The sequence below is a fragment of the Lactuca serriola genome, chromosome 1, assembly GCF_051521515.1.
Source record: "Lactuca serriola cultivar US96UC23 chromosome 1, Lser_US96UC23_V15, whole genome shotgun sequence".
Lineage (NCBI taxonomy): Eukaryota > Viridiplantae > Streptophyta > Magnoliopsida > Asterales > Asteraceae > Lactuca > Lactuca serriola.
In genome coordinates this window covers 115,991,212-116,006,302 of record NC_136408.1, presented here as the reverse complement: position 1 = coordinate 116,006,302, position 15,091 = coordinate 115,991,212, and the positions used below count along the sequence as shown (strand labels likewise).

At 34.0% G+C, this 15,091-nt stretch overlaps 1 protein-coding gene across 1 annotated transcript; it reads left to right on the top strand.

The window, feature by feature from the left end:
* Positions 1–1,808: 1,808 nt before the first annotated feature.
* On the top strand, positions 1,809–5,160 carry LOC145070569 (transcription factor bHLH10-like). The gene is made up of 4 exons (XM_079017516.1): positions 1,809–2,636; positions 2,836–3,273; positions 4,278–4,379; positions 4,943–5,160. Exons 1-3 carry the CDS (start codon positions 1,947–1,949, stop codon positions 4,377–4,379), a joined length of 1,230 nt encoding a protein of 409 aa, XP_078873642.1. The 5' UTR covers positions 1,809–1,946; the 3' UTR covers positions 4,943–5,160.
* The last annotated feature ends 9,931 nt before the right edge of the window (positions 5,161–15,091 follow it).

The window sequence follows — 15,091 nt, the reverse complement described above, 5'->3', positions numbered from 1 at the left end:
GACAAAATCAAAGATAGACTATTGATGTTTAATTACTCTATATAAGTTATTACCTTAAGTGACTTTAGAAGGAAATTTCAATAGTATATCTAGTATTGTTTGTTTGGAATTGTAAATGAGTGGAGGGGGCATCAAACCAAGTATATAAAAGGTATAATAATCCTTTAATGTTTTAGAGATCAAATCAACCCTCAAATAAAGATCATTTTTTGTTAAAATAAATTTTTTGAACCTTAGTCAAGAAAAATGCAAACCACGGAGACAAATTTTGCAATTTTCTATAAAAGTTTTAAACTTGTATTGTCAATATATATATATATATATATATATTGCAATTTTCTATAAAAGTTTTAAACTTGTATTGTCAATATATATATATATATATATATATATATATATATATATATATATATCGGTGTTGTGAAAATCTCGATTAGGTCCCGATTAAATTCTAGGCGCTACTTGACCGATTAGAGGGCACCTAGTGTTTAATATCTGCACACACAATGACTGAAACAGTAGAACCCGATGAAAATTTAACACTTTGAAAAAGTTATATCTCAAAAGAAACAATTTGATGTATGATTAGTGTTTTATTTATCATATTAACCTATTTTGTTATGATATTAGTGGTATTTACTAACTTTTATATGATATTAGTCATATTTAATTATTTAAAATCTAAGAAATTAACAATTAATGGTCCCCGATTAATCCTTTGATTAATCTCCACCTAGCCGATTAATTCATTAACCCCCAATCCACCGATTAGATAACGTCGAACGATTTTTACAACCTTGATATATATATATATATATATATATATATATATATATATATATATATATATACACACACACACACACACACACGCATTCAACATAAAAATTCTAGTGGCTAACATCAATGTTTTAAAAGTCATTTTTTAGTTTAACCAGTCTAGTGACCGATTCCCGATTTAACCGGTTCGACCGCTGGTTCCAACGGTTCGACCATCTGTTCAACCAAAAAAAATTCCTACGGTGATGTGCGTCGGCCTTTGAGTTATTTACATTTCAAAAATGTTTTCAATTTGCTTTGCAAATGAGTTGTTCTTTTAGCGGACTAAGGAAAATCCAAATATACAAGTCCAATAAATCGGTCCAAACGTTTTTTTGCCGGTTCCATCACACCGGTTCAACCCGGTTTTTTAAGAAACCGTCTGATTTGATCCAACTTAAAAATTTGACTTAAAATTGATCGTTGTTGAACCGATGTAATTCAGTTCAAACTAGTTTATAAAACATTGATTAACATATAATAAACAAGGGTTCAAGCATTATCATGCATGCAGTCTACTATTTTGAACATTAGTCAAACATCTAAAATCGGTCAACAGCATATGAATCTGAATAATAATACATTATACATAGTCTGAAGGTTTCATAATAACTAATAATGATCAAATAAATAAATTCAAGAATTATATGCAAAATATGAAAAATATATTTCTCAACATAATTCCATCCTTATATAAACCAAATTTTTATTAATCTAACAGGATGAATTCCGTTTTTTAAATATGATATTCTTATAAAAAAATTATAATGATATAACTACATATATTAAGAAAATCAAATATTTTGATAAGAAGTACGATTTAAATGGAAACATATTATTATTTTTACATGTTACTTTTTTCTAGACACAACAAACTATAAAAATTTACAATCTTTTATAAACAGATAGACTGTAGGTCCCACTAGCAACACCTAGTAACAAACTTCCTTTCCTTGCTTGCCCTTTTCTTCACTTCCATTCCCCTACTCCCAACCTACTTCTCCTTCATATTTCTTCTTTCTTTCCTCCAATGGCGATTTCTGCTTAATTCCTAATCCTGTAACCAGAAACTACTTCTGTTTCCTCCAATATAACCCCCACAAAATTTCCAATATCGGACACACAAAATGCTGGTGAATTCAGAAATGTACGAAGGAAGTGCTTGTTATGATCCTACTCTCATCGATCATCAAGAGGATCATGTCCACAACTTCCATCAAAACCCAAATTTCTCCTCCATTGAAGCATCAACAGATTATCAGCTCATCAACATGGACATGGAACACCAAAATCAAATCATCCATGACCTCAACTGGACAACTCATTCTCATGATCAAATTCAAATCGGAAACGATAACAATTGTTTCCCAAACATGCCTTTAATCACTCCCAATCCAACCCCACCTGATCTCCTCAACCTTTTCCAGTTACCCAGATGCTCAAACTCATCAATCTCGTTTTCAAACCCGACCCACATGGATCAAAACTCGTATGATCCATTACTTCCATTAAACCTCCCTCCACAACCTCCGTTCTTCAGAGAATTGCTTCATTCTTTGCCAAACGGGTATAATTTAACAGGCGGTGGGTCGATATTTGGGGATATGGATATGGAGAAAGAAGGGGTAAGAGGAGACCTTCATCAGTTGTATCATGAAGGAGATGGGATTTTGAAATTCAATGGAGAAATTAGTGGAGTCGTTGGAAAAGGAAGAGATGTTAAAGATACTAAACATTTTGCTACAGAAAAGCACAGAAGACAACAATTGAACGACAAATTTGATGCTCTGAAGAACTTAGTCCCAAATCCCACCAAGGTATACATTACCCTTTCATACTTTTGCTCAATTTTGATAACAGCTTCATGTAATTCGTTTTGATTATGCAAAATACAACAAATACTACTTTCAATTTGAAATGTTCGAGTTTAATTGAACATTACAGTAAAATCGACTGAATACAGAGATTAATTTCGCTTTTAAGTTCTGATTGATTTTGTTTGATGATGAACAAAAGGCGGATCGAGCATCTGTAGTAGGAGACGCAATCGAATACATAAACGAGCTCAAAAGAACAGTGGAAGAACTGACGATTTTGGTAGAGAGAAAGAGATGCAATCGAGGAAGGATGAAAAAACACAAAGCCGAAGATGATTCGACATTAGATGTTGAGAGCATCAGTACAAGGCCAAATGGTGGTGGAGATCACGATCAACAAGCGTATAATGGTAATTCGACTTCCACATTGAGGAGTTCATGGCTTCAAAGAAAATCGAAGAACACGGAAGTTGATGTTCGAATCATTGATGATGAAGTTACAATCAAATTAGTCCAACAAAAGAAGATTAATTGCTTGTTGTTCGTTTCCAAAGTTCTTGATGAACTTCAATTGGATCTTCGTCATGTTGCCGGTGGACTCATCGGTGATTTCTACAGTTACCTATTCAATACAAAGGTACAACTGTTTAAGCGATAGTTATGCATTAATGGGTTGTACGTTACAACTCATCAAATTCTTGGAAAAAAAGGCAATATTTTTATATAGCTAACTCCAAAAAATAACTAACATATTTTTATATGTTTATTTATTATAAGCATTTTACTCTTAGTTTTATTACTCCAACATTATATTTTATATTTTTTGTGTTATGTTATTGTATTTTATAAAGCTTACCAAATTGCAGCATTATATTTTTATTTCTTTTTTATTGAACATTTTATTTTGTAGAGTAAATTGCAAAATTGGTCTTTTTGATATCATAAAACGTAAAAACTACACTTTAAGTCGATTTTTTCATTCCAGTCTAGAAAAAATAATTTTTATGCAGATTTAGTCCCTTGAGTTAACTGTCGTCTAAAAAAAGACTGAAACTATATTTTTTTGGAAAATTGTCAGAAAAGTCATAATATTTTCAGAAAAGTTTCACTTTAGTCCCAAAATTATTTTTTTGAACAGAAAAGTTCCGATCATTTGATTTTATACGATAATATATCATTTTCTTTTAAAAGAAAAAAAGGCTTTTTGTTAATTTTAACCAAAATAAAATAATCGGGACTTTCCGTTTAAAATTTTTTTTAGACAAATGAAATTTTTCTAAAAATATTAGGACATTTCTGACAATTTCCGATATCTTTTCGGATATCACACGGACCAAATCTGCATGAAAGTTTTAATTTGGACTGACCATGAAACTGGACTCAAAATGTATTTTTGGGATACAATAGGGGTCAATTTTGTAATTTACACTATTTTGAAAAATTAACACTATATCAATGAAAAATTACTTTGAATCTAAATAATATTGTTATAATTTGATAAAATTTTCATTATACAATGAAGTAGAATGGTATAATAAATAAAAGGATAAAGGAATTTATATTGTTTTTTTTTATTATATATATTTAACTTTTTCTATTATTTAAAAATAAGAAATTCCAAAAAAAATTGTTTGAATTCAGATTTGTGAAGGGTCTTCCGTTTATGCAAGTGCAATAGCAAATAAGCTAATTGAGGTGGTGGATAGACACTATGCAAGTATCGCATCAACTACGGGCTATTAGGTAAGAAAATCAACAACGTACAACTAACAATGCACGACGTACAACATTTAATACATAATGTACAATGGTAAAGTACTCTTCTGAAGTATACAGAAAGTGCTGGGTACTATATACATAAGGTATCGTACAACTAACTATGAAGGTACAACATGTTATGCATAATGTACGACCCACTAAAAAGTGTTTTAAGTTTCTTGAATTGGGCATACAAAGTATGCAAGTTTTTGTACCTGTGGATTTGTTTACTTTTCATTAAAGTTGCATATGAATATGTATTTGTTTGGGTATTTTTGCTTAAAACCTGATATTATAAATATTTTGATTACATTTCTTGAATAAAATTTTAATAATAATTGTAGAAGTTTTACGATTATAATCTTAACTACTATAAAATTTATGAATATTCAAGAATAGCACTAAATTGTTCAAGAGTAATTGAATAATAAGTGTACTTGTAATTTTCTTCATTAAGTTTTTTTTTAATGGGTTTTGTTAATATGACCTTATTTTTTTTTTTTTTTGAAACGACAAACTAATTAATCTACTCCTTATTTTTATTGCAGTGACAAAAAATGATCTTGGCGGAGCAAAGTTTGGAATAGCATAAGTGGACGGAAGTTTTAGATGACTTGGGATTTTAGATTAATTAGTTAACACAACACACTACAAGCAGCTTTTTACTAATTAATTATTAGAAATATATAATTATTTGCCGTTCAAAAAATATATATATTAGAAATAAAGGTAGGGGCAGTTTGGACAACAACCAAGTTTTTATTATTTGGATCATATTATGATATTTGCTTATTAATTTTAATAGGTAATGTCATGACAACAAAAGATATATAATTTAATATTTTGAATACCTATCTTTTAATTATTGTATTTAATAAGATAATTTATTTTTTTTAACGTTTTTATAACACCTATAGTTTATTTCGATCGCGTAACTCTATCATATTGTATACTATTATGGTGGAAATGTCAAAGTCAAACAAACCGGAATGAATAAATTCAACTATATTGAATGGCCCAATGGAACATAGGTACGATTTGATACCCGTTTATTAGTTAAAATCTACTATATTAAATACAATTATACGATAAGTAACTTAAAAAGAAAACTATTGCACAACTTTTGTTTTTTAAACGGCAAACCAAACTATTTACCAAGGTTATTAAGATCAGAATTTTATATATGATTGTTTTCGGGTTTGCACGATCGGAATACTAAGATCCCACCGAAATGTTGTAGGGAAATTTAGGGTTTGTGGTGAAGATCTGGATACCAACTTGGACCGTGATATCACTTTCCGAACTGATATTTCTACCCTATGTCGGGGTTACAAGAAATTCAGCCTATGATAATCCAAGTGAACACTTACGATTCTAGGCACAGAGATCGTAAGCCAATTTACTAGAGGATTCTGTGAAAGTATGATGAAAAACGAGAGCTTAAAATTGTAACCATCTTCTGAAGAGGAAAAATTGTTTATATATTAAATGAGATTAGGGTTTCATTAGGGTTGGGCCGTCATTAGTTGCTTTGGAAGCAAGTCATGATAATCCAGATTTAATGAGGATTTAGAGTTACCAAAACTAACGGGTTTCATTAGTTTTACCATAATCACCTTTAATAAATTTAATTTTTCCACTATGTTCCCAAATGTAAAATTCGGTGAAATGTGGGTAAGAAGACTGGGTCAATTAGTAAATAGGTTAAAAAAAATTGAAATATGGATTAAATTGTCAATTTTCTAAAAGTGGTAGGATTGGATCGGATCCCGATCCTACGATCCCATGTACGATCTTACATATAAAGCGATCCTATTATGATCTTACATAAAAGTGGTAGGTTTGTGGTGAAGACCGGATCTGGAATCTTTGTAAGTCCCTAATTTTCCTGTATATCAATCAGATCTGTTTGATGGTGCGGAATCCCAATCAAACGGATGATGTCAGATCAAATAGAGGAGAAGGAGAAGAAGAATAATATGAATCTATGTATGAATTGATTAGAATGAAGATCCGGATACAAAAGATTCACACACACAAAATGCTCTCTAGTTTCTCTCTCTAGAACACCTTCAAATGCACACACTTAAGCTCCTCTAGTGTTCATCAATCTCTACTCCTCACCCTAACACCTATATTTATACTTGGAGAACATGGGCCGGATAACATGGGCCGTAAATGGGTTTACGGCCGTAAGGTTCTTACGGTCGTAAACTCAACTGTAAACATGACCGTAAAATCCAAAAATATTACAGAAAAATACAATTGCCCAGAAAAGCAAAGTATAAACCATATTTTGACCCAACAATCTCCCCCTTGGTTTGTAGCTTTCTTTTCTTAATTAACCCTACAAGCTCCCCCTAAAAAGTAGCTGGCTCTTCTTGTCAATCTTCAATGGGAGCTTGGCTTTAGCTTTAACCTTCGATTTCTTCACAGCATCAGGATGAACATATGAATCTTCAATGAATGACTTCATCTTGAGCAGTTGGGATTTTCTTCAAAATTTGACATTAAACGCACATTGGGTGAGGAGGCTACTTGAAAAGATTCTTGAAAGATAATGCTTTCAGCTTGAGAATCTTCAAAGAGAACAAATCTTCTGGATCACTTCAGTAGGTACAACGATAGCAACAGACTGATTGAGGAGGCTTCAATGTAATCCGTCATATAATCTTTAATTTCTGCTTCACCTTGCTTCTGGGGTTGAAGGATTGAATGTTGAAAGAATAATCTTCATTTCTTGCTCCTTCGAATGAGAATTCTTCGATGCTCACGGACGAAGCCTTTGCTCAGAAATCTTCGACACAAACTCCATGAGTCTTATCTATACCTGAAATCACCTTTCAAGACAAAACAAAACTAAAAGAAAACTTAGCACACAAATTAAAACAGAAACAAAAATATTTTGGATTTTTGATTTTTCTGAACAAGAAATAAAACAGAAATAACACTATTTTTGGATTTTTAATTTTTCTGATTTTTCTTTGATTTTTGAATTTTTCTGATTTTTTTTCATTATTTTTAATTTTTAATTCTCCCCTAATATTTAAATTAGAAGAAACTATGACAAATTTAACAAAAAAAATGATATCTAACTTTAAGAGTGATTTGGGATCAAAGTTTTTAGACAACCTTTATCCACTTGTCAGTACCTTCTATCTTCACGTCTTTGTCTGGTCGATCGCCGGTATTGTGGTCCACTTAAACATGAAAAATTGTGACAAATTTAGGACATACTTTTTGTTACAAGACAAGATGAACTCAAGTTCCTCGATATTATATCTGATCCTAAGTTTCTAGATATTATATCTTAAGGACCATTAAGCTGACGACGACCAGGGATATTGTTGTCCACCTAAATTGAGCAGCGAGATCTACAGACAATCTGTATGTGTTCAATTTTAAGTGTATTATAACATGTTTCCCACTTCCTGATATGCCCCAGCCATCAAGAACTTCCAGAGTAATCCTTACACCGGGTGAGCAGACAACCATTCAAAGAGAGGATAGATTCAGAATTCTATTACTTATTGTTTCAGAGGGGTTGAGAAGTAGAAGGTTGCATATGCTATGTACCAGGTCGGATTAGAAGTCACGCAAAGGAGTTAGCATATGGCTAACAGATGAGAGGAATTTCATATATATAGCCTACAGAGAAATAGAGTTGCATATGTTGTGTACCAGGTTGGATTGGAAGTCACGCAAAAGAGACAACATATGACTAACAGACCAAAAAAAAAAGAAAATGATATTCTACAGAACTAATTTATTGGAATTTACCAGTCGCCCCATCCAGCCGGAATTAAGGACAAAATCCGCACATCGAGGAAAAGTGAATCCACAATTCTAGATACGGGTTATTTAGTGTGACCGGTAGATTCCCATTATATCTCCCTGCTCAACCTATCTGAGCGTCGTATTGTCAGGCTGAACGGATCTAACTAGGTCAAGATTTGTCAAGACTAAAAATTTCTTAAGTTCAACTCTGCCTAGTCAAGTCCATTTAAATTTTTTCGTGCCTACCAGCGCATCGAAAACAGAGCGTAGACGATTCAACTTAGGTACGTTACGCCGATTCAGATTGCTCGTTATCACTTGATAATTTCATTTCCCGAAACATCTCTTACAAGCACATTTCATTTACACCATATTGTTTGGATTTACTGATTTTGTAATGTTTTTGGATTTTTTTTTAAAATTATTATTAATTTTTTATTTTTCCCCCTAAATTTGTGCATAGGAGAGAAACGAAAGTAAATGCGCAAATTTAAACTATCATAAAACAAAAATTAGTCTTTAAAGCGAATCAGCTTAACAAAAACTCAGGAGTATAGAGAAGAAAACGCAAACCGTAATTCACCGACTGAATATGCATTCAGAAGGTCTGAGAACAGCAAGCATAACCTCAGAACAGATCCGAAAATTCTTCATATCATTAAGCACTAACCCTATTTGTGATCTTTTCCTTTCTTCCTTTCCCGCAAAAGGACACATACTCTCAACAAAGGTCTGAATGTTGTACAGTTGAGAGATGTCCTCAATCATATGCCAGGAGCAACCACTACCAACAAGCCGAAGTCTGATGATATGCCTCCATAGCTTCTCCAACACAGAGCGGGATCAGTTGGTCTTTGGAACCCAGTCCATTTTGAAACTGGGTCGACCTTTGTCATCAACGCAAGGTACTTTCTCCCATGGCATGTCCTGTTTATCAGAAACAGAAGATATAGAAATATTAGAATCGTTTGAAGATTTGGGAGATTGAGCCTTGGGAAACCATTTGTAGTTGGGTTTAACCCATTTCTTTTTTGATCTGATGGGTGGTTCAGTGCTTGCTTTTGATCTTGATGTCGGCCTTTAAGATGACTTTGATTTTGGCTTCACAGGAGCATCTCTTGGATTTGGCTTCTTGGCCGGCATTCCCTTATTTCTCTTGGGATTCGGATTCTTGGCCTTGTAGGTTTGATTCTTCGCCTTTTGCGCGTTCCAGTCGCTATTGTCTGAACGTGACCTTGAGGGATTTCTTTTGGAGTATCTCCCTCTTGGCGCGTTATGCCAGCCTTGTGCATAGTAGGGAACGTATGCGTGATTTGGATAGTTTCGGGCAATATGTCCAGGTGTTCCACAGTGATAACAAGTCTTTTTCTTCACTGTAGAGTTATTTCTTCCTGCCCCTGGTGGCGTATCCTTGCCTTGTCTCTTGCTTTTCCTACACTCACAGTTACAATAGGCACTCTGCTTCACTGGAATTGGTGGCCTGTATTTCTCAACGGCAGGTTTGTTAGGAGTAACAGAATTCGAAGCAACAAATTATGAGTTCAAAGAGTCATTGGTTTGTTCAGTAGTGTTCTCCTTGTTCTCATTTTCTGCTACTTTACCTGCACATGAAGTAGAAGCATTAGTATTTTCAACATTAATAACTCCTCCTGACACAAATCCAGCTCGTTTGCCATATTGAATATGTGCCTCCCTGGCAATTTCTTCCTGTGTCATAGGGATGGATGTGTAGTTATGATTGAAAGGAGGAGGAACACTATCATACCCTAGACCCTGGTTTTGATTATCTTTGAATTTTAATTGGGTTTCAAATAATGACTCGACTGTCTGACTTGACGCAGTATAATTTTTGAAACAAACGTCTGTTTTTCCACACTTAATTTTCAAAGTGTCAAGTTCTTCAGTTACAGCAACAAGTTGTCTCTTAATATAGTCATAATTTTCACACTTGTTGCTATACTCTTCCTGAAGCTTCCTAAAGTCTTTGATTTTTGCTTCTAATTCAGCCTTCATGGGTTTCTGTCCTTTCCTGAGTTGATATCCTTCGTATCTTAGGTCCTCAACTTCTCTTTTTAATAAATCAATTTGTTCCCAAAGAAATTTAATCGTAGCTTCACAAGCTGGAGTACATGTAACTTCAGTGACCGGAATGTTTTCAGAACTCATTGTTTCTCTGCACTTCAAAGCATCAAGTTCTTGAATTACATCAACAAGACTAAGATGATTGAGATCTTTTTCTTCTTGATGATAGCCACGTTCATATCCCACGATTTTGGAAGTGAATTGAGTAGCTTTTTGTTTATCTCAAACTTAGACAAGAAGATCCCAGCTATATTCATCTCAGTAGTAAGTGTAGTAAATCGTTGCAACTGAGTTTCGAGGGTTTCTCTAGGGATATAATCGAAAATGTTGAAATTTTGTCTTAACATATCCTGACGACTTTCTTTCATGTTTTCAACTCACTCGTAGACCTTAAAATCAATTAAAAAGCACAACTAAAAACCCAAAATCAAATTTAAAAGTCAAACCCTTTGATTATAAACCTCAAAAGTCAACCTTAAAAGTCAAATTTAAAAAGTTAAACTCAAAAGTCAAAATCTTTAATTATAAACCTCAAAAGTCAACCTTAAAAGGCAAATTTAAAAAGTTAAACTCAAAAGTCAAACCGAAAAACTAAATTTGAAAATTTAAAAATTAAACGAAAAAGTCAAAGTTTAAAGTCAAAGGTCAAACTTGGAAGTCAAAGTTAAAATTTAAGGTCAAAAGTTAAAAAATAAAAGTCAAAAATTAAAATATAATTTTATTTATTAATTTTAATTTAATTTATTTATTATTATTATTTTTAATTTTATTATTATTATTATTTTTTATTTTGGATGAAAAAGAAATTTAAAATTAAAAGGAATTGAATTTTGGGCTGAAAGTGTAAAAAATGCGAAACTTGAATCGAAAAAGACGGGTTATGAATTAAATGGGGAAGGAATGTATCAACTTGTGGCCTAGAGGAGTTGGTAAGGTGCTGAAGGAATGTGAGCTGGAGGTCGCCGGTTCGATCCCAAGCACCTCCAAAGTCGCGTCCTATTTTTTTAAATGCGAAGCGAAGCTGGTTGCGAGGCCAAGGAGCTATGTGAGGGCGAGGCTGCTTCTTGCGAGGTTGTAAACTCCGAGGCCGCAAACCGAGGCCGTGAACTCCTCGGACCGCAAACACCGGCCGCAATCCTCCGGCGACCGTGAACAGTTTCCGGCCGTGAACTCCGAAACCCTAGCCGCCGGCTGCAAACTCCGACCAAAAACACCGATTTTTCGACTTTGAAGCTCCAAAACTCGATCAAAAACCTTTTTTTATGAAAATCACGAAGAACAAACCCTCCTTAATTTTCAGAGATCTATCTAAAAATGCAAGAATATTTCGAAAATAAGATCAAATTATGCCCCAAATCTGACAAAATTGACTGATACAACTAGGCTCTGAAACCAATTGTAAGTTCCTAATTTGCCTGTGTATCAATCAGATCTGTTTGATGGTGCGGAATCCCAATCAAACGGATGATGTCAGATCAAATAGAAGAGAAGGAGAAGAAGAATAATATGAATCTATGTATGAATTGATTAGAATGAAGATCCGGATACAAAAGATTCACACACACAAAATGCTCTCTAGTTTCTCTCTCTAGAACACCTTCAAATGCACACACTTAAGCTCCTCTAGTGTTCATCAATCTCTACTCCTCACCCTAACACCTATATTTATACTTGGAGAACATGGGCCGTAAATGGGTTTACGGTCGTAAACTCAACCATAAACATGATCGTAAACTCCAAAAATATTACAGAAAAATACAATTGTCCAGAAAAGCAAAGTATAAACCATATTTTGACCCAACAAACTTTATGTGTGTAGGATTCTAAGCGTATGATTACGAGATTAGAACTAACATGTAAACGTTTCGGAGTGATAAGGAGATTTATACGTTTATCGTAAATAAAGCTTTCCTATCTTATGTTCTCGCCCAGTACACCAAACGTCTGCTTGGGTGTACAAAACATTATGGTGAAGACTCGTAGAGAATTGAGTAGATGGAGGAAATGAAAAGCTTATGATAGTGAATGATACCTATAAGAAGATATCATAAGAGTGGTATCCTGCCTTTAGAATACCTCTAATAAAATAACGGAACGTTTAGAGGGGTACGGTACGTCTGAAGTACACCTCCGATTGGCAGGATGATGAATGGTTGGTGTAATTCTTGAAGTTGTCCCATCGTCTGGAATTTCCATCACCAACCAAGTTGAAGTAGAATTGATGATTGAAGATACACGTGTAAGAAGTCCTAGTAGAGTCTAGGAAAATTCTATGATTAATTGGACACATTCGTATGTGTTAAATTGTTTTGTGATTTTAGGACTTGGGGACTGTGAGACCGTACTTGGGACGAGTATGAGTAGGTGTGAATAGTAGTAGAGATCTATACTGCTGGAAGCACAAGACTCATGCTTGGATCAGGGAAAGTCACAAGGTTACCAAGAAACTAGTGATTGATTCCGTTTTATTCGGATATGTCATTACCCTTGTTTTGGTAATGACTAGTAAGTTGGTTGTTATTTCGACCCTAGTGGTCATATCAAATTGAGTCCAAATACGATGAGTTTGTTACATGGTTCAGAGGACCAAGTTCGATGTAGCATCTGACTAAAGTTAGAAGGTTGAAATTATTGCGATCGATAGCATCACGCTCATTGTTAATGAAGCTTGTAGCTGGAAATGCTATATGCTAAAATGTGATTATATCACATTAAGATACAAACGAAGGTATATTCCATTCTGGAAGTTGACTCAAAGAGACTTGAGTCTAGATGTTGCATCATCCGATGAAGGTCATTAGAACATGACCCATTGATCTGTTACAATAGATAAGGGGAAGTACTTATCTTAAGAAGAAGAAACACTCCTCAATAAGGATTTATTTTGTAACTTGTAGGTTACGATTGAAAGTCCAACCTAGTACGAAGAGCAGGTGTAAGATTGAGCATTATGGTTATTACTTAGTATGGAAAGATAACATATGGAATCATTATACAAGTCCTATTTTTGTTGATGATTTCGGGACGTAATCATCCAAAGCGGGAGATAATTATAACGCTCGTAGATCCGGGCTAGTCAATTTAGAGACGATAAGCATCTAAAATGCCTTTTTTATGGAAGATTATTTAGAAGGATTAATCTTAACCAAGTTGTAGTATATGTCTCAAGGTTTCCGGATATATAAAGAATGCCGAATTCCGAGTTATAACAATGAAGTTATGACCCGTCGAAGTTTCGCTACAAACCGGCACGGTGCCGAATGTCGTAAAAAGTGAGTTTTTGATAAACTACTTTTTAGCCTTAGTGATCTAAATGAAAGTAGTAGTGCTCATTACACCGAGAGTATGTATAAAAAGAACGCCAAAATCTGACTTCGTATGAAGAAGTTCTGATTTTTCGAAGTTTCAGCTTAGCAGTAGACAGCTAACAACTTGAATTTTAGATCGAGTAATTTTTAGCCGACACGAACTAAACGAGAATCAAAGATCTCGTCATTTGTAGCACAACGATAAAAAGACAGACAAAAACGGACATCGGATGAAGAAGTTATGAATTTTTAACAGATTTCCTGTCCCGGTCTGTTAAAAATAATAATATAAAAATTAAAGTCAAAATTAGCCGACGAAGTCTAAACAAAAGTTGTAGAGCGTAATTTTACCTACGCGTGCATATAAAGAACATCAAAAATGGAGCTCGTATGCGAAAGTTAAGGTATTTAGAAGTTTTGGCGCGAAAACCGAGAAATTTCGCATAGGTGGCGTCGGCCACGTCACCTTCGCCGAATGAGTGCCACGTGTCCAAAATCGTTGAGTCATGCGAGAAAGGCAAAGTCTGAAGTAGTTCCATGCGCTGTTCCAAAAGAGTCAATTTGCTTTTATTGCCAAGAGAAGGGACATTGGAGACGAAGCTACCCTATTTACCTAAGAGATCTAAGAGATGAGAGAGTCAAAACGTATGGCTCTGCTTTAGGTAAAATCCATTAACTAACTCTTTTATGTTCATATTGTAGATTCTTGATACATGATGTGATAAGATTACAATTGATGTTTTGTAGGATCGAAGAAAGGAAAGGAAACTTAAAGGAAGAAGTGAGCAGAATCTAATCGTGAAGAAATGGATTTCAATCGCATTGCTTGAAGATTGGATTCTTAAGCTACTACTTAGAGTTAGAATAGATTGCTAAGAGATATGTATTAACATAGTTTTTCAATTAATTGCATTGTAAGGACAAATTTTTCCGCAATCAAATAGATTTTGATTTTATATTTATCCTTGCAATGGCGTGTATGAAAAATTGATGTTTGAATGTTTCTGTTATTAGCAATAATGGATTTGTTTCTTAATTATGTTATGTGTGGAAATGTCAAGAATTTACCAAATAGGGAAAGTTTCTCATCGCCCAAGTTTCAATTGGACAGAAACTTTGAATAATACAACTTGGTTGCATGATGAATGAGAAATTTCATATTTGGAAATTAGACTAATTCGTTGACAAAGTGTCAACTGAAGGACTAGGAGATCGAGTACACAAAGTTGTGTGTTGATCAAGTCCACCACAAGAGTAACAAAGATATTCGTCATGATTTACTAAGGTTAAGTAAATATGATTATACTTATAAGATTAAGTGTAATTCTGAGTTAATTGAGAGAGTTTCGATGTAACATCCGGATTCCCAGGTATATTATTAGTCATTTATTTTTTTGGGGTTTGTGAAGGAACTCGGCGAGTTGGCACCAAGACTCGCCGAGTAGGGATGAAGATGTTCATTCTATTTCATGACCGGACTCGGCGAGTCCATTCATGGACTCGACGAGTCCACGCTGTTTAATGAAACCC

Bases quoted from the DNA above. Each gene is read 5' to 3' on its own strand.
- LOC145070569 (XM_079017516.1), top strand. From the start codon at position 1,947: ATGCTGGTGAATTCAGAAATGTACGAAGGAAGTGCTTGTTATGATCCT. The intron at 2,637-2,835 runs GTATACATTACC...GATGAACAAAAG, and splicing joins TAGTCCCAAATCCCACCAAG to GCGGATCGAGCATCTGTAGT. The intron at 3,274-4,277 runs GTACAACTGTTT...GTTTGAATTCAG, and splicing joins GTTACCTATTCAATACAAAG to ATTTGTGAAGGGTCTTCCGT.